The 26,224-nt window shown below is 40.2% G+C and overlaps 2 protein-coding genes across 5 annotated transcripts in view; one reads left to right on the top strand and one right to left on the bottom strand.

Moving 5' to 3' along the window:
* The window catches only part of C11H12orf56 (chromosome 11 C12orf56 homolog), an 83,488-nt gene extending 64,277 nt beyond the window's left edge, over window positions 1–19,211 (bottom strand). The window contains 4 exon segments of the mRNA XM_057557530.1: window positions 10,108–10,281; window positions 10,283–10,461; window positions 17,488–18,182; window positions 19,192–19,211. Coding sequence (XP_057413513.1) covers window positions 10,108–10,281; window positions 10,283–10,461; window positions 17,488–18,182; window positions 19,192–19,211 — 1,068 coding nt within the window.
* The window catches only part of XPOT (exportin for tRNA), a 148,566-nt gene that overhangs the window by 93,677 nt on the left and 28,665 nt on the right, over window positions 1–26,224 (top strand). For 2 of the 4 annotated variants that reach the window (XM_057557664.1, XM_057557663.1), the window contains 3 exons: window positions 9,173–9,406; window positions 21,199–21,332; window positions 24,766–24,848. In XM_057557664.1, the coding sequence (XP_057413647.1) occupies window positions 21,273–21,332; window positions 24,766–24,848 (143 nt within the window). In that variant the 5' untranslated portion in view covers window positions 9,173–9,406; window positions 21,199–21,272. Of the gene's footprint in view, window positions 1–9,172; window positions 9,407–17,515; window positions 17,921–21,198; window positions 21,333–24,765; window positions 24,849–26,224 lie in introns of those variants that run through there. The other 2 variants (XM_007179742.2, XM_007179744.3) reach the window with 2 other exon arrangements.

Raw genomic sequence — 26,224 nt, 5'->3', positions numbered from 1 at the left:
AGGGGGTCCGGGTTCGATCCCTGGTCGGGGAACTAGATCCCACATGCATGCTGCAACTAAAGAGTCCGCGTGCCACAACTAAGGAGCCCGTGAGCCGCAACTAAGAAGCCCACCTGCTACAACTAAGACCTGGTGCAACCAAATAAATAATAAATTTTTAAAAATCATGCTTTAAAAGCAAAACAAAACAAAAACAGGCTGTACTTGGTTCCCCTGATTTGGGTTTAGACATATTATAGAAAGCTGATCAAGCACATGCTATTTCCTCCTTTTTGAAAACACTTGCCCTATTTTTCTGCCTAGAAACTTGTATTCTTCCTTTAAGACCAAGCTCAAAAGTAACTTCCTTGGTGAACCTTTACTTATTCATCCACCCAATAGAATATGTCCTTCCTCTTGTCCCACAATATTCTGTTTATTATATCTATTTTCACATTCCATTATAATTATCTGCATATATTTTTTCTTCTTTCCCATCTGCTTGCCTTCCTCTCTAAATTAGGAGTTACTCAAAAGCAGGTACCATTTTTTATTCATTTATACATTTGTAGTCCCTGGTAATTCAAAACACTGGTAGAATGCTCCATATAAAATCTAACATCCATTCAACAGAAGTATAGAGTAGAAAGGAGAAAAACATAAACCAGAAAAAAAATGAAAAGGGAAAAACTGACGGTAGACATCATGAACGTGGCCACTTTGGAGATCATTTTACTTAATGGGACATTAGGTAGTGGAAGTAAGGCCCCAACAGAGCCAAATTGTGAGACATTTTTCAACTCCCATGGTCCTTTCAGGACCTAACTTCCTCTGCACAGCAAGCTCTAACTCTACAGTCTCCCACAAAGGGAGGAAAGCAAGTAAAAAATTAATTTACTCAAATTGCAATGTAATGAATTACCTGTACCAAGAGTATTTCAGAGAGAATCTGAAGGAGGACCAATGGCCAGCCCAAAAGATTTAATCTACTGATGAAGTGGCCAAACAATATATGGAGATATCGTCAATGAATTTCCCTCAAGTTAAACCCCATTAGCAATTACCTTCGTCACACTGTACTTAAGCTTACTACTATGTAGAAGCTATTTTTACATTTAGCATTTGGCAGATCCTTCCACTGTCATAATTTAAAAACTCACTGCTGTCTCCACCAGGTGTTTTTTTCCCATTTTACTCTACCTGGGCTTTAGCATTCCAGTCCCTAAGGGAGTCTGAGTAGATGAGCTATTTTTGGAACGTATGAATATTGCTGGCCTGAATGATCCACCCACATATTCCAAAAGGAATGACCAGTTTGCAGAATTGGGGACTGCCCCATCATAATATTGGAGGCTCCCTAGATTATTTCAGTGTTTTAGGCTTGAAAAATCTTTGCTTCAGGACCAACAGCCACAGCTCAGAAAGACTGAAAGAAAAAAAAAAAAACTTTTCAAGTCTTGGCTCTGTGAAGAGGATGCTACATCCCAACTGGGTCTTTACAGCCAAACCTGTCCTTGAACCTCATCAGCAACAACAATGACACCAGTCTCAGCTATGAAGGACAACAATCCTGAATACAGAGAGGTGGAGTGGGAGAACGAAAAAGGTGTTTTGTTTATAACTTCATCCCCTCCTTCCTGACAACCGATGCCCAGAAACCATGTAATGCGCATACTGAGGTAACTTTGGTGTCCTTATTGCAAAACCAGAAAACTTCTCAAGAAATACCATGAATTTGCAGAAGGCCAGTTGTTACTACGTGCGTAGTGGTTAAAGAATGCTGGCTCTCATATCCAAAGGCCTAAATTTACATTCCAGCTCAGGTGTTTTCAGATTATGTGACCTTGTACAAGTATTTACCCTTTCTCTGCCTCAGTTTTCTCATCTCTGAAAGAAAGAGAACATCACCTTCCCTAAAGAATCAGTAAAATGAAATGAGATAATCCACGTAAAGTGTCTGGCCCAAGACAGGCACACAGTACATGCCCAATAGATATCTATTATAATTCACGACATTTGATTATTCATGAGAACTTCAGTAATGCAATACTGAGACAGATTCATGGTTCACTTAGTCTGGCATTTGTCTCTGATGGGGGCAGCAAAAGGCATTTGGGGAGAGAAGTGAATGCTCTTTTTTGTTATTAAATGAATAAGGCTTTATCTGAAAATATCCCTAATTTCTTTGATTAAATCTCTAAGAGTAATATATCACTTATGAATGAATCTACATCATTTTTGACCATATTTATATTTGCAACTGGTACCAATTTCTCTTACTTACATTAAAATACTACTTTCAAAAGGCAGTGTGGGGCAGCCCCTTATTTCTTATTTTCCAATATTTTGTGAATAATCCCATATTTACCTTATCTCTTAGTCTTGATTTCATAGTCTTCATTCAGATTTCTTCTACCAGCTTTTAATTTCAGAGAAAAAAAGAGCCTTAAGCTTTCGGCACTTGATTATCTAGTTTCTAATTTATTCAGTTCAATTCATAATGGGTATTTTTGAGTTCCTACTGCAAAGCACAAAATTGAAACATACAAAACATAAGATGGAGTTTCTGTTTTCAAAAAGCATAGGGTCTTCTGGAGATCCAGTCAATGAAAACTTTTTTTTTTTAAATGATCTACTATATATCAAATCAGCTGTAGCCTAGAGATTAAGAGCACTGACTCTGGGGCCACACTACTTGGGTTCAAATTCTGTTTCTGTCACTTAATGGAAGACCTTGGGCAAATTGCTTACATTCTCTGTATTTCAGGTTCCTTATCTGTAAAACTGAGCTAACAGTATTTTCTGGAGTTGTTGAAGGATAAAGAAGTTCCACGTTAAGCACTTAGAACAGCAGCTGGGTAGCATTATAGTAAGCACTCAATAAAATGTCAGCAATTTGAGGTAGGCATTAAAGCTATTCACAAATATTCCTATCCTCTCTCCCAGACACATGGAATGCACACATGGTAGGATCACATTCTCCTGCTCCCTGTTGAGTTAGGCATGGCCATGTGCCTGACTCTGGCTAGTGAAATGTGAGAAGTAGTGACATGCCTCTGGGTAGAAGATTAAAACCCAGTACATAATTTGCAGAGTCGATTTCTCCCTGCCATGGTGATTAAGCAGCATGTGGTGAAATGAAGCCTCTGATACTAAGATGTGTAACTAAGTATCACATATCTTGTGACTAAAATGAACAGTCCTTGCTAATCCACCAGGGACAGGTAGCTGAGACATAGACTCTATGCTGTGTTAAAGCCCAGAGGCATTGAAGTGATTTCTTAGTGCAGCTTAATTTAAGCTATTCTGACCAATACAATATCATTCCAGTCACTAGGGATACAGCAGTGAATCAAACTGACAAAATGCCTGCCCTCGTGAAGTTTCGCAAGACTTGAATGCAATACCCAAAATGCTCTATGCAAACAAACTATTAAGAAACAGCCACGGGACTTCCCTGGTAGCGCAGTGGTTAAGAATCCGCCTGCCGATGCAGGGGACATGGGTTCAAGCCCTGGTCCGGGAAGATCCCACAAGCTGCGGAGCAACTAAGCCCGTGCGCCACAGCTACTGAGCCTGTGCTCTAGAGCCCGCGAGCCACAACTACTGAGCCCACATGCCACAACTACTGAAGCCCGCATGCCTAGAGCCCGGGCTCTGCAACAAGAGAAGCCACCGCAATGAGAAGCCTGTGCATCGCAACGAGGAGTAGCCCCCGCTCACCACAACTAGAGAAAGCCCGCTCGCAGCAATGAAGACCCAATGCAGCCAAAAATAAATAAAATTAACTAATTTTTTAAAAAATTAAAAAAAAAAACAGCCACAATGACTGATAAAGAGTTTACCACTTCTTTCTTCCTCCCACAGTGAGATCTTTGAAATGCAACAAATGAGTCAAAATAGAGGGAAAAAAAGCTCAAGATAAAAAGAAGTATTCATAACATGGTCTCATATAACTCTCACTATCTCTCAAAATGCATGACACAGATAAACACCACAGGGATCATCCCATACAAACACAAAAGAAGCATTAAGAGAGCTGAACCTGAGGAGCAGGAGACCCGTGAGAATTTACTATTGACTCTGCCACTAACTGGCTATGTAACTCTGGCCAGTGTGATGAGTTGTCAGTCTCCCAAGTCCCTCAATATTTGGAAATAAGGAAATATCATGTCCCTTTCTAAGAGGTAAACTGTATGATGGATCTGAGCATCCATTTATTCACTTATTCATTCTTCCAATTTTACAAGTAGTTATTGACTATCTGCTATGTGTCAGGGAATATAATGCACAGTGATACAGGGATGAAAAGACAAACAAGGTCCTGCTGTCATGGAGCCTATATTTACTATGGGACATAGATAATAATAAATCACTAAACACGTTAATCTTATACTGCAAATAGTGGTAAGTGCTTTGAAACAAAGAGACGTGCTAAGTGTGTTGGGGGAATGGTACCTTAGATCGGGTGAACACAGAAGGCATCCCTGTGGAAGTGATGCTGAATTCAGAAACATGACTGACAAGAAGGAATCAACCCTCTGAAGATCTGAGGAAAAGTGTTCCAGCTAGGATGGCAGGTGCAAAGGCCCTGAGGCAGGAAGAAGAGCAGAAAGAGCTCTGGGAAGAGTGGTAGGAGGTAAGTCAGAGATGGAGGGGTCAAACCATGGAGGCTCCTATAGGCAATAAGGAGTTTGCAAGTTCATGCAGACTTTGAAACAGAAGAGTGATATAATTTAATTTATAATTATTATTTAAAAGGATCATCCCAACTGCTATGTGGAGAGGAATCAATTTGGAGGCAATTTCAGTAGTCTAGATAAGGGACTGGACAAGTGGTGCTAGAAAAAGGAATAAGAAAAATGGGAAAGGTCATAGATATATTTTGGAAGGCAAGTGACGGGGTTCAGAACACACTACCCCAAAATATGGTGCCTTGGCATACTGAATACTTTGAGCTGAAGGAATTCAAGAAAACACAGATGCAGGAAAGTCCTTCTGACCTTCCCCAGCCCTCCTCCCCTGAATCAGGTCTTAAGGCCCTCATGGGAGAGGTGCCCTCCCTATACCCAGAGGAAAGGAACATCCTTATCTCCAAGACAGGGATGCCAAGACGAATCCAAACAAGCAGGCCTTTCTAAAATTTCCCCAGTCTATTACCCTTAACTTTTTTGAACTTTTTTGAACTATCACATTTTTCTATGACTCTCCATTCTTCATCAGACCTAGTACTAAACACACATAGGTTTAACTGTTTCTTCTTTGAGATTTCATTTCCTTATAAAGGCTCCCATGTCATATAAAATTTTCAGACCTAGCCAGGGTCCCTAAGAGGGCTGAGAAAAACGTTTTCCTCTTCTACACAAGTCAAGATGACATACTGATGTGTAGGATGAGGAGAGTGAAAGAAAGATAGAACTGAAGATAATGGAAGATGATGTTACTTCCTAAAATAGGAAAAGCTAAGAGAGGAACACGTTTGGGGGTGGAGATCAGGAATTCTGTTTTTGAACATATTAAACTTGACAAACCCAGTGCACAAATTTTCAAAAAGAATAAATGAGATTTTAAAACACCTAATATATAGGGACTTCCCTGGTGGCCCAGTGGGTAAGACTCCACGCTGCCAACACAGGGGGCCTGGGTTCAATCCCTGGTGGGCCAACTAGATCCCGCATGCATGCCGCAACTAAGAGTCCTCATGCCGCAAATAAGACCTGGCGCAGCCTAAATAAATAAATAAAACACCTAATACATAATCAATGCTCAAAAACCAGTTATTTTTTCCCCAAATTTACTAAATCTCCTAAAGAGATAATATCAATCGTACAGATTCATGAACCTTAGTTGACTTAATATATGTGAATAAAGGTTATTGATAATAATGAAACATGTATGTAGCTCTACCCATGTGCCAAGTACTATTTTAAGTGTGTTTCATCTATTAATGAAGTTAATCCTCCCAACAGCTCTATAAGGAGGGTGCTGTTATCTCCATTTCACAGATGAAGAAATGGAGGCACAAAGTAGAGGTTGAATAACTTGACCAAATCCACACAGGTAGAAAGCAAAAGCTGAATAAAAATGTATTACTAAATGCCCCGATGTATATTGCAGATAATAAACTGAGAAACACAGAGACAGATTATGTTGAATATTTAACAAATATTTATTGGCCATCTCACTTGTATCAGGCAGTGTTCTAGGAACCAGATAGAGCAATGAACAAAACAGACCAAAAGACCTGTTCTCATGGGCTCAGTCAAGAAAAAGTGATTTGGAGAAAGAACAACTTGGGCTTAGCCTGGAAACTGTGTAGGATCTGAATATGGGAAGGGGAAAGCAGGAATCCGTTAGCAAACTACAGTGGCCCCTTCGGCACAGCTTGTGACCTGTTTCTGTCCGAGCCGAGAATATTTTTTACATTTTTAAAAGGAGAAAGAGAAGGAGGAAGATTATAGATATGATGTTCTGAACATCCTTGAAGGAGGAGGAAGCAAACACTGCAAGCAAACAGGCCCGGCTATAAAGGTGCATTTGCTGCCTATTCAAGAAGCCACATGGACCCCAGGATGGCTGGAGAGGAGATATTCACTGAGGAAAGTGGTGAAAGGACAAGGACAAAGAAAGGCAAGAAGTAGAGACAAGGGTTGCTGAAGTTGACAGGTTCTTTTTCTTTGTAGGTGATGGGATGGCATTGAAGGAGAGTGAATCCATAGGAAATCACTGTTCAGGACAGTCGGTTCTCACACTTGAAAAATGTGTCCAATCTTAGAAGGGCTTAAAGAATAGTATTGTGATGCACATGACAAGGGCAGAACTCTAGAGCTTTCAAAAGTAACTTTGAAAGAAAACATCTGCCTTTCACAAAAGCTCTGCCCAAACAACCTTGGAAACCCTTTCTTTTAGGATATGAACCATATCAAACACCTACTGAGTGGTGATCATTTTGTAATGTATAGAAATATCAAACCACTATGTTGTACGCCGGAAACTAACATAGTGTTATAAGTCAATTATATATCAACTTTTAAAATAATTAATTAATTTTTAAATATAAATGATTAAAAAACTTACATAAAATTATTTAAATAAAACTGACATTAATTTGTTTTGAAAAAACAAAAACAAAAACAAATCACCTACTGAGACCTCCAAGTGCACGTGAAGCTTGTCTTTGCTAGAACAGAAATCTCACTTCTATACTCTGGGTCTAACGTCTTGTTGCTGTTCTTTCAATTTTTTTTCCTTAGGGGAGAGAACAGAATTTTATCTGTGTATTTGCAAATTTTATCCAAAGTGTAACTGGAATATGAGACATGAACTATGTGGAGAAATCTGGCCAAATGTGGAACAAGAAGGGTAGGGGCCCAGAGGCATAAAGGACTGGTTTGCTTAGGGGCTTTATTGACAGGACAGTAAAAACAAAGGCCAAGTGGGAACCTGAGCCAACTGAAAGTTAAATAACAAGAGACAAACTTGCACAGTAAAATGAGAAGACCTTTGAGAACGGAAAAGTATGTCTAAAGAGGTAGCCTTAGAAAGAGGACAGCACCCTAGTAGAAAAGGAGATTAAACAGTTTATCTTTCAAGAAAGGAGGAACCAGTTCTAAAAAACAAAGCTGCCTGGCACTGAGATAATGTAATCCAATGTAATAGATAGCAGGACAACTATATATGACATAACACAGAAATCAGGAAAATTCTCTATGTGGTACCAAGGACAGACATAGTGTTATTAATTGGTTATTAATTGACACTAGATAAAGCAATTTGGGGACACCCATTTCTCACACACCCTATGGAGCTTAGTACAAGCCACTGAAATGTAACAATAACTATAATAAAAACCCAGAAAAAGAGATTAAGGCATTTGTGCTTGGCGTGATTATACTTATTTCTCACTGAAACAATACATTTTTTTAACAATTACCCATTTTAAAACAACGCAAGAGAAAACACTTCTGTATTGAATTCCTATTGCTGTTGTAACACATTACCATAAACTTGGTGGTATTAAACAACACAAACTTATTTTCTTACAGTTCTGGGGTCAGAAGTCTGAAATGGGTCTCACTGGTCTAAAACCAAGGTATCAGCAAGACTGCATTCTTTCTGGAGGCTCTAGGGAAAAACCTGTTTCTGTGCCTCTTCCAGCTTTTAGAGGCTGAGCACATTCCTTGGTTCGTGGCCCCCTTCCAACTTCAAAGCCAGTAGTCTTTCTTATGCTGTATCACTCTGCTGCTGACTCTTCTTCTGCCTCTCTTTTCCACTTTTAAGGATTTTGTGATTACATTCACCCTATGCAGATAATCCAAGATAATCTCCCTATTTTAAGGTCAGCTGATTAGCTAGCAACCTTAATTCTATCTGCAACTGTAATTCCCCTTTACCATGTAACGTAAAATATGGACAGGTTCTGGAGATATCTTTTGGGAGCCATTATTCTGCCTACCACAACTTTAACCAAAGTTAAACTATATTGTGTAAGATGGACATTCAATCGATCAACAATGCTGAAATCTTAGATTTGTTCAGCACCTTTATAGACATTACACATTCTTCTATATGCCTGAAAGGTAAACTCTGTACATCGAGTACAGAGTTTACCTTGTAAACTAAATAAATTGGTATGCCTTTTTGTAATATTCTTGGCTTGGGAGGCCTAGGGAGCTTTACTGTACTTTGCAGATTCTGACAGCTTAAAAAGAAATATATATATAACAACTACTGAAATATGTAGTATTTCATATAAATAAATAAATTGGTATGCCTTTTTGTAATATTCTTGGCTTGGGAGGCCTAGGGAGCTTTACTGTACTTTGCAGATTCTGACAGCTTAAAAAGAAATATATATAACAACTACTGAAATATGTATACTGTCTCTTTTTGGGGAGAGTAACAATATCCTAAAATCACTATTTTCTGTTAAAAGAATACATGTTTACACTGCAGACACTAGAAAAAGTTGAGTGTTTAATGTTTTCTAAAACATTTGGTCAGAAATTTAATTTTTTAAAAATTTTAGTTCAAGAGAATGCAAACAGTAGCAGTGAGGAAAAGGCAGTTTTACTTCCAGCTTTGGCTCAAATAAAGCAAAGAAATTAGCATAGTGATATCAGCCCACGGTGGTATTTTAAGTAGAAAAAGAAAGCATTTACTTTTTTCATTTAATTTTATTATTTTCTTACAGACATGTTCCAAACAAGCTATGATTTTCTTGGCAAAACAGCTCTATCAAGAGTCTCACCAACCTCTCCCTTGAGGGACACAGAGACTAGGGCAAAGGAAAGAAAAACGAGGCTAGACACCTGTCCCCAATGGAAAAAGGAAGAACACACCTGGAGAGCAGCTCAGACAAAGGGAGCCAAGGAGGAAAAACAGTAATTGGAGAGAGACTGCTTCCAAGCTGTTGCTGGTTTATAAGGTAAATCTATTCCTGGACGAAAGGGATACAGTAGCAGCACACTAAAAACTGGGACAGATTGTATCTCCTTCAAGGCTCCGCTCTTACGACACTCCTTCCAGGAAGTTTTCCCAGCATGGCCTGAGCCCAGTTTGGATGAATGACCCGCCTGAGATTGCCAGGCGTCCCATGCGCATCTCATTAATGCATGCATGCATGCATTCATTCATTCACTTAACTCATATTGAGCACCTAACACGCTCTAAGCCCTAAAAATAAAAAAATAAACAAGGCATAATAGCATTTATCACATGGCATTTATTTGTCCTGGTGTTGGCTTTCTGTCTCTCCCACAGCAGCTTCTGGGAAGGCGCCCTATTTAATTTTTGCATCCTCGGTGTCTAGACAGTGCTTGGCAAGGCTAGGTGCTTAATGAACTTAGGAATGACCTCAAAGCGTACTTCTGATAGGGGGCTATGTTCTCCAAATCTGTCTTTGAGGGGACAGGGGATGACCGGTACACAAGATGAGAACGGTAAAAGCATCTTTATTCGGAGTGCATACAGCAATCCAGTTTTCCTGTGTGGCTGCTAGTAGGGGAGTGTAAGTTAAAGAGAGTACTGGAGTCCAGGGCGGGGTGAGGAAGGTCCTCCTTCCCGCGTGCAGGAGGGATTGGGGGCCCCAAGAAGGGGGGTTCTCGCGAGCCCGCCCGCGCGCCGCACCAGGTCAATGGCCACGATGTGCCGGAGCGCCACGACTCTCCGGATGGACTGGGGCGGGTTCTCGGTCAGGTAGATGAGCAGGTCACTGAGCACCACGTACTTTAAGGTGTGTTTCCCCGTGTCGGGTACCACGATGCACGGCTCGTAGGCGCGGATGGCGTCGTAGACCTCGGGCCGGCAGATGCCTCCGCAGGAACGCGTCCAGGCGGCTGTTCTTGCGCGCGGGGCTGGCCATGCGGGGCGTCCGCTGCAGGGCCGAGGGCTGAGGGTGGCGGACGCCTCCGCGCAGCCCCGCCTCCGCGCCGCCCGCGGTAAAACCCACGCGCGCCACAAAGCCACCGCCACCCCCGGGCGCTGGGGACCGGAGCCCAACTCCTGGGTCCGGCTCCTTGGAGCACCACCTCCCCCCTCTCGTCCCCGCCCCCGCTCCAGCCCCCCAATCCTGGTCTCAACCCCAGACAACAGTGGGCGGGCCGCGACGCCGGTCCCCCAGGTTCCTTGCTGGCAAGCATCCTGGGCCCGCCACTCACCCCGGCCCCCTACCCTCGCCTACTCCAGCTGTTGCCGACCAAGCCATTTCTTACAAACTGTATGGAAGCCTCGGCTTTAGTCTGGTTTTCTATTAGAAACTTGAATGACATGGAATTTACCGATTTATTTTTAAATAGAACAAACCTAGAGACCTATTAAGATCAATCACACAGGTTTAGCATTTGATTATAACACTGCCTGGCATAGCTCTCTAATTTTTATGAGTAGAAACGTAGCTCTTCTTTCTCCAACTACATAAAAGCTCTCTGACAGAAGAAAATCTTATAAATTGTTTTGAGCACACCCAAGCCTACCTAATGGATATGGTTCTGTTCCCAGTGCCCAGGACAACGCCCTGTAGGCAGTCGGAGCTCAATCTGTGTAGGATGAATGAATGGGTGAAGCCTGCATCTTGAAAAAATTGAAGCTTAGAGGTTGAGAAATGCTGATCATGCAGCCTTGAGACTGCAGGGTAGTAAAAGTACTGCTTAGTTTTTACAGACCATGAATAACTTATTATAAATTAGGTTAGAGAGATGAGAAGGACACAGCAACAGAAACTTGCCTCCAATAACTCTAGGTGAGAACTTTCATTTTAATTTCAAATCCTAGAAAAGTCATTCTCTCTCCCTGCCCACTCACCCAGAGACCTGGTAATGCAAACCATATATTTATATTTTGTTTGATTTGCTCCAGCTACCTGCAACCCAGAATCGAATTATATATTCTTTATTGCATTTTATATTCTCCTTTTCCTCATATTTTACTATGGCATACTGTATGTTGTAAGCAATTTCAAATCCTTTGTGGAGAATATAAATAAATTAAAATGCATAAACACATTGTAAACTAAATCGCTGCAAAAGGGAACTGAGGAGAAATGTTTGGATGTGACTAAAGAAGTCTGAGGAACTCAATAGCAGCAAAGAAGTAGAAACAATATTTCTTTTTTTGGCGAGAATGTATTTGGTGAATAAGGAGAGAAGAGCCACCTGCTGACAAAATTTTAAATGACCTAGCACTTAAAGTTTTCTTCGAATCTGATCATACATCTGACTCTTCATAACTTCATACCTGGAGCCCCAGAGGCATGGCTATTTCCTCTGAAATAAAGACTATTCCCTATGTAACCCAGTCTAGAATTTGTTGCCTCAAACCAACAGAAGGCAAAGGCCCTTCAGCTTTGCCAAATAGCCACACCTCACAAGAATGGTTGAGAATTAAATGGCTACTGCAGAGGTGGAATGTGAGGAAAGTGGGGAAAGGCATCAGTCCAGACTGCTATTTCGTGTCTCTCGGGCTCCCTGTTCCATACCCACTTCCTGGGACTAAGAAACAGAATTACTGGATCAGGACCGGAAAAGACAGCATACCTGCTCTGTCAGGAATACCATCATAAATGAGCTTTTGGTGATAAGGGTACTAGGCTTAACAAATGTTGCACATGAAGAAGGGAATGAAGCACATGAAGAAGGGAATTTAACAAAGGGTCTGGTGGTTAAGGTGACCTCAATTAAATTTTTAACTTTGTGGCACACAGAGAAGGCAGTATCTTGGTTTCCAGGCACTTGTTGTTCTATACTGTTGCCAATGTAACAGCCAAGTTCGGATCACAGGAAAGGGGTTTAATATAGGAGAAAGATCCCTAGATTTGGAGTCAGGAGAACTGGATTAGAGCACTAATCCTGTTGCTCATTATCTGAGATTTTTGGAAAGTCACTTCACCTTTTTGAGCCTCATTTGACCATTCGTAAAATGAAACTAGTACTAATTTATGCCCTGCTAACCAAAGAGCTGATGTGAGGAGCAAAGGAAATGACTTATGAATTCTAAAAGCACTACAGACAGGTAAAGTATCCATATTCCCTTATCTTTTGGTAAGCTTTATGAGGATAGTTAACATAAATACACCCTACATGAGCATTTACTCCTTATCTTCTAAATCCATCCAAACTCAGGAAGCATTTGGTACAGATCCTCTGCAATCAGGCACTTAAGAGATGTTTCTTGATAAAACTATCAAAAGGAATGGAACATTACTTACCTGGAACTAACCCCCAAAGGCACTCTCCTTAACCAGAAGAACAGAATAGCCTTAGGTCCAAGGATGAAAGGACAGTAGTGTTGAGCATAGGTCTGCAGAGCCAGATGACCTGGTTCAAATTCCAGGTCTCACTCAGTAGTTTAAAAAATTACCTTGGACAACTTTATTTATTTATTTATTTATTTGGCCGCACTGCACGGCATGCAGGATCCGATCCTAGTTCCCCAACCAGGGATCAAACCTGGGTCCTTGGCAGTGAGAGTACGGAGTCTTAACCACTGGACTGCCAGGGACAGTTCCTGGACAACTTACCTTAATTGCTCAGTGCCTCAGTTTCCTGATCTGTGAAATGGGGTAATAGTACAAACCCCATAGAGTTATTATGAGGATTAGCAATGTTTCTAAGTACTTAGAACAGGTACCTGGAACAGAGTGAACAATGTGTAAGTGTTTTAAAAATAAATTGAACAAGTATGTGATTTCCTGGTACATATATGGTCATTTAGTTCCCCATATACAAAGTAGTAATATCAAATTCTTCCTTGTTGGGTGCTAGCCTAACTTTTTAAACTTTAGATTAAGGCTCAAGACAAAATCTAATCTACATGCACAAATATACAAACAAAAGAATGGCATTTTTACCTTTTTTTTTTTTTAGTTGCATTTTTGGTGGAGAAATGAGCAGTGGGCCATAGGTCATAAGAATCCTGTAAGGATTTCAAACTAGAAGTACCCTTCAGTGGGTCTAGGGATCCCAAGTGTTCCCATCTCCCAACGTGAAACTAAAGACAGTGTGTATAGAGAGGTACTCGAAGCCTGTAGTAGGTAAATAGAACCTGAACTTTTAAAGGTGTCTGAATTAGGAATCCCTTGGTATTTCTATTTAGTATTAATGGATACTGACCATTTAAATATCTACAACATTAGCAGTCAACTGACATATAGAGAAGTGGTGTCATTATGATAAAGTCTAAGGAACCATGCAAATGCTTTGGATTAAAACAAACAACTTTCGTTTACTAAATAATGCCCCAGTGCTCTGTTCTGCCTCAGGCTTCCTGCTTCACACCCACTTACTCTAAAAGAAACCAATGATTGGACTAGAACCCAATAAAGACAGCTCACCTGACCTATTTTCCAACTTCTTTCTCGGCCAGGAAGCCCATCATGGATGAGCTTTTGGTGACAGTGACACTAGGCTTAATAAGCTTTGAGACAAATAAGAGACTCTGACACAGAACTCAGTGGTTATCAACTCATGTTATATTATTTGGGTTCAATTCAATACATTTCACAGATATTTACTGAGAAATTATTACCCATAAACAGAATCAGGATAAAACTTATTTTCAGTCTTCAAGAATTGACTAACAGGTGAGTAAGACAACCACACAAATTTAATACAAAACAAAAACATATTAAAATATATTAATGACATGAGAGGTATGAATTTTTTTAAATCCAAAAAGGTACAAGGAAGATAACAAAAATCACCTGCAGTCTCACAACCTAAAGATAACTTTCAAGTAATGGATAAGTTTCCTTCAGTAAGTCCATGAGAGAAGCTTTGAAAGCCTAATGTAAGGTAGAGGAAATAAGGAAAGGAACAGAAAAGATAGATGTGACAGCACTATGCTGAAATTGAACTGGATCACTGAACATGAAAGCAACAAACTGACCCTAAGACCACTGAGTTCTGTTGAGGAGTTGAACGCATCGGCACAAATAGCCACATCAGGAGGGAGATGTATTTTGTGGGTAAGATCACGACTTTGGGTCTGGACATGTTAAGAGTTGACATGCTGGTGAGATGTGTAGGTGTCTTGTAACACAAGTTAGGAGTACAGAATCTTAGAACCAGAAGTAGAGAATGGGAGATCATCTTCATAGAAATGAGTGTTGAAGCCATGGAAATAATTACTGAGAGCAAGTGCAGAAAACAGAAAGCCAGATGGCTAAGAAGGCAGACTTGGGGAAGACATGGTAAAGAGAACAAAAGTAGGAGTGTAGTGAAGACAGAGTAGTCATCAAAAAAAAATAAAAGGATTTTGAGGATAACACAGGGTCAGAGTCAAGAGAGGAGACAATTTCAAGGAGGAAAGAAATAGTCAACAGAAAAGTTGAAATAAATTAATAAAAATGGTCACAGGGTTGGATCATTTGTAAGAATTTTAGTAGAGTGATTTGGGAACAGAAAACAGATTACAATAAGTGAGAGACTGGAACATTAAGTGTAGGCAACATATATGGTGTATTGAAGACAGGAAATCTAGAATCAAGAATCTAGGGTTCTAGCCCACCATTTACTAGCTATGTGGCTTAGGATAAGTTACTTAAAATAGATCCACCTGTTTGCTTTTCTTTTTCTAAATTAATTAATTAATTAATTAATTTATTTATTTTTGGCTGCATTGGGTCTTCGTTGCTGCGCGTGGGGGCTACTCTTTGTTGTGGTGTGTGGGCTTCTCATTGCAGTGGCTTCTCTTGTTGCAGAGCACGGGCTCTAGGTCCACGGGCTTCAGTAGTTGTGGCATGCAGGCTCAGTAGTTGTGGCTCGTGGGCTCTAGAGCACAGGCTCAGTAGTTGTGGCGCACGGGCTTAGTTGCTCCGCGGCATGTGGGATCTTCCCAGACCAGGGCTTGAACCCATGTCCCCTGCATTGGCAGGCGGATTCTTAACCACTGCACCACCAAGGAAGCCCCTGTTTCCTTTTCTGTAAATTAAAGATGATGATGATGATGATGATGATGATGATGATGATGATGATGATGATGATGATGATGATATCTGCTCCATCCCTACAAGGTTAAGAGGAACAAATTAGAAAAGTTATATGGAGACATATTGTAAACCATAATGAAATATATAAATGTTATCTATCCTAATTCTTTCAAGTACTCTGGCAATTGAAAGAAAAGGGAAATATGGGACAGGAACAATGTTTTATTGTTATAAGAGAGGTGCCTCACCATATTTATAGGAAGAAAAACTGACTTAGTACAATAGTTCTACAGTGTCATCACCGTTTAATGGACCTTCATTTGAGAGACGGGTTAGAAGCACAGACTCTAGGGTCAGACTATGCGCGTTTGAATCCCAGTTCTGCTACTTAACTTTTATGCACTGCCGTTTCTTCATCTATAAAATGGGCGTAATGATAGTACCTTGTTGTGAGGATTAACATCTGAACATTCAGGACTGTTTCTGGCACATAATAAAATGCTCAAAAATGTTGCCAGTTAGTACATAAAAGCATTGCCATGTGCAAGCACACATGCTTTAAGTTAAAATAATCACAGCTCTTTGTCAACATTTTGATAACTGGCATTTTATATTAGTCTGAGATGGGAAACTGTCCATCCCTTTATGGATGGGGGAACCAGAATACGGAAGGGTCAAATTTAATATCCCTCTCAGATCCTCTTCAGGTAGATTCCAAGTAGTTCCTTATTTGTTACGAAATAACATGAATTTACAAAATTCAGAGATTTTTACAATCCTAGGTATTTGAACTACCATAAAGGGCCAGTGTTACTAGATAAACTGTAGATAAGCTATAGATACTAGATAAGCTGTAGATAAACTTCCCCGTATGAAGTATCCACAAAATGAATTTACAAATGAAAAAGGCAAATATAGACGGTAACAATACAATAGACGGTATTTTGAGGTTCTTTAGGATGATACAGTGGAATACACGGAACATATTACAGACTTTGGAGCCACTTAGACCACGATTAGTTTTAGGCCTCCATACTGTTCACTTATTGAGTTGTAACTACAGGCTGGCATGGTACTAGACGCTGGGGATACACTGAAATAGGACAGGAATCTTAGCCTGACATTTTAAACGAGTAAATTACAAGCGTGATGCAAAAGTGATTCGAGATACTTTATATATGAAATGCCTGGTGCAGTGTCTTGCACATGGCCGGTCACGAAATAAATGTAGCTGTTAAATGGTTACATTAATTTTATTCTACTTTTCCTCCCATTCCCCTCTCCCAAGTTTTGTTTTTCACTGTAGTTCCAGTGAGGGCAACCTAGTCTGCATTCAGTACATACTTAACAATCAACAATGAAACCTAAATAACGAGCACTTATTGTATGCCAAACACGTGTATTAATTTAATCCTGCCAACAACACTTTGAGGTCAGTACTATTATCATCCACCGTTTCACTGATGAGTAAACTTAAGTACAGACAGATTATGTAACGCGCCTGAAACTGAGGTTAACAACTAGTGAGCGGGGTGGTAGGTGACGGGAGTGGGGCGAGCTGGGATCCAAATCTAGGCAGCTTGTGCCTAAACTACCTCTACTCAGTATTAATAAACTACTCGGTGAATGAATAAACGAAGTAACAGTATCATAGAAGGAACCTACGAGTAGGACTTCCTAAAAAAGCGCTCCTTCTTTTCACGAATGACAAAAATACTGGAACGTTTAAAGTGAAAATAAAAAATTTTCAGCGCTCCTCGGAGGATCCTCACGCGGGGGAACACGTGGGACCACAAAAGAGAATAATTAAACAACTGACTCACACGTGGTTTGGACCACGTCGTGAGGCTCTCCGGGGCTCCATACTCTAACCTGCCAACTACCTGCCTAAGCCTTTATGGAACGTGCTAAGCAAACCCAACCCTGGGTCTCTGTCCCGGTGCAGAAACAGCAAAGGACTCTACAACCGGGAGAGATTCCCGCGAACCCCCATCCCAGCATGCACCAGAGACCCCGGCGACCACGCCTCCTGGCCAGCGCCCGGCGAGCGCGTGCGCCCCATCGCCCGGAAATGTCGCCTGCACATTGCGTGTTGGGAGTTGTAGGCTCTCGGTCCGGGTTCGCGGGCCGTAGTCGGCACTCTCCATGAGGCTGCTGGCTTTGGTCCGCGCGGCGCCGACGCGGGGAGCGCGCTTCGCGCTGACTCAGCGGCGACGGCGGCGGCAGCGTTAGCTGGCCCTCGCGCTCTTTCCCTTCCTGGGGCGCCAACCCCGCCCGCCAGCTTGCTAGCTTGCCTGCCCGGCGCCACGCAATAGAAGGCGCCAGGGGACGCGGAGCGGCGAGAGGCGCGCGGCCCCGGCCAGCTCTGTCTCCGGGGTTAGCGCTGCGGCCGTGGCGGAGGACGACGGTGACAAGGACGAGGGCCGCTCTCCCCACTCCCTGCTTGCGGCGCCGCTCCGCTCTGCTGACCGGCCCTCGGGAGTGCAGGCGGGGAGGCGGGATGGAGTGATAGGGAAGGTGACTCGGGGCTCGGGGCGGGACTGGGACCCGAATCGGTCCATGCGAGGCTGCGGGGAAGTTGGCCGGGAGGACTAGCCCGGGGAGCGGGAGCCCCCATGCCGGGGAGGGGTGCGGGTCGGGCCCTCCATGGCGATGCTCCCCGAGGCTGGGCGGACTGGGTGGGGGTGGGTACAAGCTACGGCCGCCGAGGCTGAGCGCGTCCCCAGTGCGTGGCCGCTCGTTGCCGGGTGTTTCATCACCCGAGTTGCCACGAGGCTCCCTTTAGGGGAGGGATCCGGGGGAAGGAAGGGGGCAAGGCCGGCCGAGGAGGGCCCCCATTGCCTGTGGCCCCCGATATAGTAAAAGTGGCCGAGCCCGTTTGTAATACTTGTAGCGTGTCCCACCAGTTTCAACTGCAGAGACCTCAAACTTGATTCCCCCCACCCCACCCCCGACCCCCGTCCCAGGACAAAAAAGAAAAAAGTATTATTTCTGTGTAGTAATTTGCCAGCTCGGCACGCCATTTTTGCTTTTCCCTTCCTCACAATTCTGCAGGAGTAGAGACGCGTGATGTTTCCCTGTAACCCGAAAAAAGGAGTACCTTTTAAAAGTGTTCATTGTAACAACTAGCACTGTTTGAAAGTGCTAGTTGTTACTGAGGGAAGTTACGTTTTATTAAAGCGACTTGTCAGAGTGGTGTTAAAAGGCTGGAAAGATTCAGTCCTGGGCTTTGAACAGTCTTCAGTAGGTGTAGAGGAATTTTTCCAGATTGTTTTGATTCTTGATTTAATGGCTATACATGGGAGAATTAGGGCTTAATATTTCAAGTATGTTGCTCGCCTTCCCCCAGAACATTTGCTAGATGCGTAATTGAAGTGTTTATCACATTGTAACAAATGTTTAAGCCTGCACCGCTATGCGGTGTTAGAACATTATGCACAGCCTTTTACTGGGAAAATTGTCACCTTTTTGCACAGGTTGTAACTTTTCAGTTTTTTTGCATACATGTAGGTGATTTATCATTGCATGTTGATTATTATCCAAGTGCCTTCTCCGTGGGGGATTCTTTCTGTACTGACAACTGTAACAAGTTTTGTTTCCTTAAGTTGTTTCGTTTGCGATGTTTTTTCTTAGGACCACTTGCTGTTTCCCTTGATAAAATCAAAGTGACCAAGCTTATGCAGTTTTCAACTGTAACAAGTTTTGTTTCCTTAAGTTGTTTTGTTTGCGATGTTTTTTCTTAGGACCACTTGCTGTTTCCCTTGATAGAATCAAAGTGACCAACTTACGCAATTTTCCCTAAAGCCATGCCAAATTCTAGGAATCTTTTATAGGACTTAATCTGGGATTCATAGAAATTCAGATTGTCTTTTCTTTCTGTGTGTGCATTTTTCAGGGGAATTGTCATCAAATTTTCAACAGTACCTTTTTTTTTCCCATCTGTTCAAAATGCCAGTTTACTAGTATAAGAAATCTAGATTGCTCCAAGTAGTTCCTATTCCCCCATGTGCCTAGCTCTGAATGATAGATAACCTATTGAGGACCCACCCCCTAGGTGCTTTACATACCTTATCTCATTGATGTCTTTACAACTTTATGAGTCAGATGCTCTTTTTCCCATTTCATAGAAAGGGCTCTCTCTCTCTCAGGTTTGGTAGTTGTCTATGTGGTCCCAGTTTGAAAATGACAAGATCAGAGTACCAATACAGGTCTTTCCAAATCCAAAACGTATGTTATATTATGTCCTAGGGACACAGTGACAAATACTCAGACAGTCCCTCCTTCCCTTTAAGGTTAATGAGAGAAAAGTAGTAAGCAGACAGTGACAATGTATCAGCATTTAGGTGGGGCATCTAATCCACTTTGGGAGAGTTGAACAATAGGGGTCAAAGAAGCATTTTTGAAAGAGGTGACCTCTAAGCTGAATTCTGAAGAACAAGCAGGGGTTAACTAAGGAAACTAAGGTAACAAGGAAAGAGCAATGTGTGCAAAGAAGATGAAAGGCAGAATACCACTGGCCTTGCTGGGTTAGGGTGCAGAATCGTGAGGAGTCGTTGAAGTGTTTGCATCTTAATCCTGAGGGCAGTGGGGAGTTACACTGCCTCTCTGTAGTCTGCAAGTATGATGGTAACCGTAAGAGAAGGGGTCAAGCTTTCTTCTCCAAGGCTCTCAGCACGTATCCTGATTTATCATTGGATTCAGGCAGAGCGGGGGAGACAGAAAAGCATGTTGTAGTAGGAGTCTTCTAACCTGGATCTGATCCTGGTCTTCTTATCATTCCCGAAAGGCTGTGACCCCTTCCACACCACATCCCCTATTTAGGTTCTTGACCCCGTTAGGCTCTGATTTCCTCTTTGGTTAGATCAGTTATGGTCTAATTGGTTATGATAATTAAAAAAAAAAAAAGCCTTACAACCTTTTAATAGGAGTAGTAAGACCTGGTCTCCCTACCTCAGGTAGAGTTTGTTCTTTGTTTCTGCAAATAAATATACATTTTATGAGAAACCAAGTTGCCTTTGGGGCTGGTCATGTTCTTACTTGAGAATGTTAGACCCTATATTGTGAGAAAGTGCAGTATTTTCCAGAGGCTAAAAAAAGTTCTTAAATAAGAAAAATCAGTGTTGTCAATTTTTATAGCTGCTGTTAGAAAACAGTTTTTGAAATACATTTCTGGAATTGGACTGGCAAGAGCAGAGATCTGTAAAAGGCAGAGCTAGCCCATTTTTCAAAAGCTAAATGACTTGTTTTTCACTTTTTCTCTCCTTTTTCATTTGACTTCTCCTGAAGTACTTGGTAGACTCTCCAGAAAGGCACTCTGAGATCCGTATTTAGTCAGACATTCTAATTTTTTTAAAAGGATTGTGATATTGATAAATGGCAGTAAGCAAGTATTATAATTAGTATAATAAGATGATCTGGGTTTGTCTTTTTTTTAACTTAATATAGTTGCACAATTGCACTTTACTGGAGATGGTAATAACATAAATTAGATACTTCTATTTCAAGAAAAAGAATTACTTTCTGTACTTTACTGATGATCTTGAAGAAAAAAATTTGAGAACCTTAATGGCATACCTTAGATTTTTAGAAATTACACATTAGCGGAGTATTTAGCAGACCCAGTCTTCTGAGTCTTAGGCTCCTTTAGTTGTAATTTGGATAGGTTCAAAAGAAGTTCTTTTAACTGTTAAACTTCTTTGCATAATGTTACCGCTTGTTATGATATTCTGGATAAGCATCTATTTTGTTTATCAAGTATTGTTTTCTTTCAACTTTGTGTGCGTGTGTGTGTGCAGATGTTTGTGGATTCTTCTGTGGGATCAGAGGGCACGCCTATTGTAATCAGAAAACTCCAAGTACAGCAGCAGGGATGGATGAACAGGCTCTTTTAGGGCTAAATCCAAATGCTGATTCAGACTTCAGGCAAAGGGTAAGTTAAGTCGGCTTAATCATTTTTTAAAGCATGTTACGGAAAGATTTGCATTAGAGGACTTGAATCAAAAACATACATCTGATAAAGGTTTACTTTGGGTGGAAATGAATAGAGAAACAAATTTGAGGTAGTTGACTATATTCTGAATGCAGAAACAGTGAGTGATTGTGATTTATTTTCTCTTTAGTTGGCTTAAAAGTATTAAAATCTCATGTAATTCAAGGCAGGTCCTTATGTCACATCACTATTTCTAATTATTTTAAAAGTTGTAATGCAACGGATTGTTCAAGGGCCTTTCCATAGTAGCCGGTGTACATATTATGTTTTCCCATGGCTTGGTTTGGTCTAAACAAGTTGCTTAACCCTCACGTTAGCGATAGTGAACATCCTTGTTATTTAGACGTGTGAATAAGCAGTTATGATATGCCATCAGGTTATGTAAAATGATCACGTGACCAAGAATCCATTATGAGGTGCTGGGATATTTGGGTAAGTATAAACAATTAAACAGAATTTAGCCTACACCTGTAATCATGACTATGGCTGAATGATAAAGAAGAATCTAAAGAACAAGCCTATAATTAAATTTTTTAAAGATGCGTGGGTGGTTTGACGTATAAGGTAAGTGGGTGGAGAGTCATTTTCTTCTTTCTACTTCTCATAGCAAAGAATACTTTTTTATCAATGAGCTAAACGAGGTTAACAGTTTCACAAAAGATAGCAATTTAACAATTCCACAAAAAAATAGCAATTTTTCTGCTTTTAAGCAGAGATTGTTTTAAGTAGTAAAAAATTTCCAGGGGTTTCCAGCATAGTATCATGTGCACGTCTCTGCTGTTAAAAGAAGTAACCAGCCCTCCAGATAGAGGTAAATAACAAGAATTGAGATTTAAATAGCTAATTACAAGATACCTATCAAACTGGTTAGGACATGAAAAGTCATTAAAAGTCCATGTCTTCTGTGTATGAACAAATATTTCTTTTCATGAGAGTGTAAGCTACCTGCTTTCAAACCCTTAGTCACATAGTTGAAGCATCATAGACCTGTACCTTTAGTCTGGCTTGGTACTACATAGTTATTATAACTAAAATCTTTGACTATTTGTTTAGTTATTAAATAAACTTCTGTTATTTTTTACGTTCCTTTTTTGAAATCCTTTGTTTTATAATTAAATTCCACCATCCGACAGGTTTTTTTTTAAATGTGCCATGATTTTCTTTTTCAGAAAAGTAAAACTAGTAAACTGGCAATGGTTTTAATATAGAAGTTAGGTTTTTAATCAGTAAAAATGGGTTCTATCAGTCATAGGCATATGTTACGCATCCTGGTGCAGGCTTAATTTGATATCCCATTAAGCCAACCTGTGTAACAATTAGGATGAATAACAAGGAATCTTAAGGAAAAGTGAGTTCTGATAGTCCTGATATTGGAATTCAGGAGTAGTGGGAACTTAATTCAGTTTCGTAGTAAGATAAATGACTACCAACCTGGGTTCCCAATTGTCTCTCTGTAGTTCTCTGTTTTCTACATGGGCAGTAAGTAGCTGAACTGACTCTGTTGCCACTTAGAGACAGTGGAGCATTAGAAAGAAGGTACGAGAGAGAACTGGGTGATAAAAGCTTTGACTCGTTCGTCATTGCCACAGTTTTTTTTTTTGATGCTAGTATCACATGGATTCAGAGTGCAAAGACTAGCTAAAACTGAAATTTTTCAAGTTATTATCACTTAAAAAAATAGAATATCTGTCTTTGGTTTAAAACTTGCTATTATTTAAAGAAAATGGTATGTCAGTGACAATTCTAGCAGCTGAATCACACCTCCCCCACCTCTTTTGGTAAGTGAAATATCAGGTTGTAATGCAGTATACGATTGACTTCAGCATTGTCCCCTGCCCCGGCCCCTGAGGTATTCCTAAAGGAAACTCTAGGTTTCATGGAATAGATATTGTTAGACACCTGAACTAGATTATTTTGCAGCTGCTTGGGTTCCTATATTCTTAATTTCTAAAGATAGCTGTTACTTACACTTAAGATAGTATTTGGTGATCTTCATCTGCTCACTTTCATTTATCTGGTCCTCTGTCAGTGGGAGCAGCCATTAAGACCATGTCTGAAAACCCATTCCCTCATTCATACAGTTACATAACACAGGAAACTTATCACCTAAATACAGTGGATTTTTTGCTGCTTATTTTTCTTTAACCTCTAACTGAAAGGAAAAAATAATTTTATATCTTGACAGTATATGTGTGTGTGTGTATGTATGTATGTATATATATGCATAGACACATATACACATGAATATATGACATATACACACATGACTAAAACAAGTTACACAAAATAATAGTTATTCTTGCTAGGTGCAGTGCACTCTGATATTCTGTATGCTGTTTCATTTTAAAAATTGCTGATTAAGACCAATAAAACTGTCTTCATCATGGATGGGGCACAAACCACATTTAAAAAAAATATACTGGCTAATTGAAATTAGGTTCCTCTAAGGCTTAATATTGTTTCTAACTTAATTTCAGGGTTTATATCAGTATGTAATTGCTTTAAAATCATTTAGCAGTGTTTCTAGAGATTATGTGTTATTTTCCTGACTGAGATATTTTTTACAAGTTGGTGAGATTACTGTTTGTCCATTTTCATATGTGAAACCTACATCTGTCATTGATTCCAGTTGCAACATACTAATGGAAGAGTGGCAGAAGTCACTCCCATTTTCCCAACAGTGGTAGAGAGCATATGGACTTGGTGCTGCATCCATTCTAGAGTATACTTGCTCTTATGACAGGCCCCAGAATTTGTGAATACAGGGATGAGAAACACACTTCCTAAAGCTTTGACCATTTCAATTATTTGGTACTTCTGCAAACTTCATATCAAGCAGTTGAACTCTGATTTTAATCTCACTTTTTAGGAAACTTACATGATATAGCTGAAGATTTTAAATAACGCTCCTTTTCTGTTAAACAGTAGATTGAATGACATACAGAGTATGTTTCATCTTTTATAATCACCTCTTTAATAGCATGTTTGCTATTAAATAGGAAAAATATTGTTTATATACCATTTTATAATTGCATATACCTCAGTAGTATAGCACTTGACACAGCACTTGAGTGTTTTCTCTCTGATCTTCCTAATAATTCAGAGATATCTGCAGGACATTTTTGTGTTGTCTCCTTTCTTATAAAGAAACAGGTTGGAGTATCCAACTGATAGAATTTGTTTTTTACTTAACCTTTTTCCTAGGAATGATCACTAAGTTGCACATACTCAGAAGCCTGAATTCAATGTTTAGCTATTTTTTATTTAGTCACTTTTTTGTTGTTAGTTTGCTACTCCCAGAAAACTTTATTGAGTATTGGCAGAGAATGAGATTGACTATTCCAAATGCATTTTCTGCTTTGCAATCTTACAGGCCCTGGCCTATTTTGAGCAGTTGAAGATTTCCCCAGATGCCTGGCAGGTGTGTGCAGAAGCTCTGGCCCAGAGGACGTACAGGTGATTAAAACAAAATTTGCATGATTTGTAGGAGAATTTAAATTTTTGTGAACTTGACAGGATTGTTACATTTACCTGTTTGGAAAATGTTTTCATAAAAACATTTTATGACTTATATTTTGGAAAACTATTCAGTGTAGAAATGAGAAAAATAGTAAACTAATAATTTGGCCATTCCAGAATTGACTTTTCATTAAAATATCCTTTGCCTTATTCTGAGTACCTGGCAGTAGATCCCAAGTGGCATATAGTTTCTATACAATAGAAACTTCCTTATCTTCTTATGATGGGGAGGGATAGTTGGTTTTCTAAAAAGTTGGTAAAGGAGGTAATCAAAAATTATATATATCTTAATTTTTAATTTTAATTTAAAGTATATAAACACTTAGTTACTAATCTTTTGATATTGGACCAAGGACTTTTCTTTGCATATATGCCACTAACATTCACTTCATCATTCTCAACGGTGATCACACCCATAATTGATCCTTTGTAATTTCCACTTTGATTCCCTGTAGTGGATTGAGGAACAGTGAGTACAGATTTCTAAACTTTTTATTTATTTGTTCCTATCTCTCCAAGTTATCTGTCTCACATCACATAGGTCCAAGGTTTTCCCCCTGCAATGTGACTTCCTATGAACTCTTTCTAAAGCATTCAACTTAATTTTTATGAAAATATAAACTGTCATCATACTCATTTCATTAGTTTATATAATAAAGTTACTTACATACAAAAGAAGTACAACGCACATAGTGAGGCTTGGGGAAACACAGCTGACTAGTTGTAAATAAACAACTCTACTAGTGGGAGTAGAAGTTTATAGGGGTCAGTGATGACTCCTAGCTAGAGTTCTTGGCATGCTGTGGGTATCAGTCACTACATTTTATAGCCAAAAGGAAGTGCTCCAGTTTAGTGAAAGTTGGTTTTGAGAATATCTATATGTCTTAGAGTGAATAAGGGCTGGCTTTTAATTAAAGGCTCCCTATAGTTTATATTTTGAGTGGAAGATCTAGGTCATATAATTAGTTAAAGCTTCAGTGCCATCCATGATAAGATTAGAAACCCTAGGGTCTTAGAAGAGATGCAAATTAAACGTAACTTTTTAAAAAAAACTTTTAAAAATTAAGTTTCATTGTCTTAAGTGTGAAATTATTATTATTTTTTGGTTAATTGATGTAGTCTAAATGAAGATAACATCTCCATTCTTGTATTGACTAGTTAGCTTTGTATATGAAAAATTGTTCCATGACTAAGCCTGGCCCAGACCAGCTGTCTTAAGATGAACAGATTGTTGTTCACTAAAGGGACTTGGTCAGAGTTTGTAGCTGGCTCACTGCAGCTCTGCCGTCACCCCTAGAGAGACAGTAGTAAGT

Source organism: Balaenoptera acutorostrata, chromosome 11 (assembly GCF_949987535.1).
Source record: "Balaenoptera acutorostrata chromosome 11, mBalAcu1.1, whole genome shotgun sequence".
NCBI lineage: Eukaryota > Metazoa > Chordata > Mammalia > Artiodactyla > Balaenopteridae > Balaenoptera > Balaenoptera acutorostrata.
Note: the sequence above shows the minus strand (reverse complement) of the source record. Positions and strands in the feature narration are given on the sequence as shown.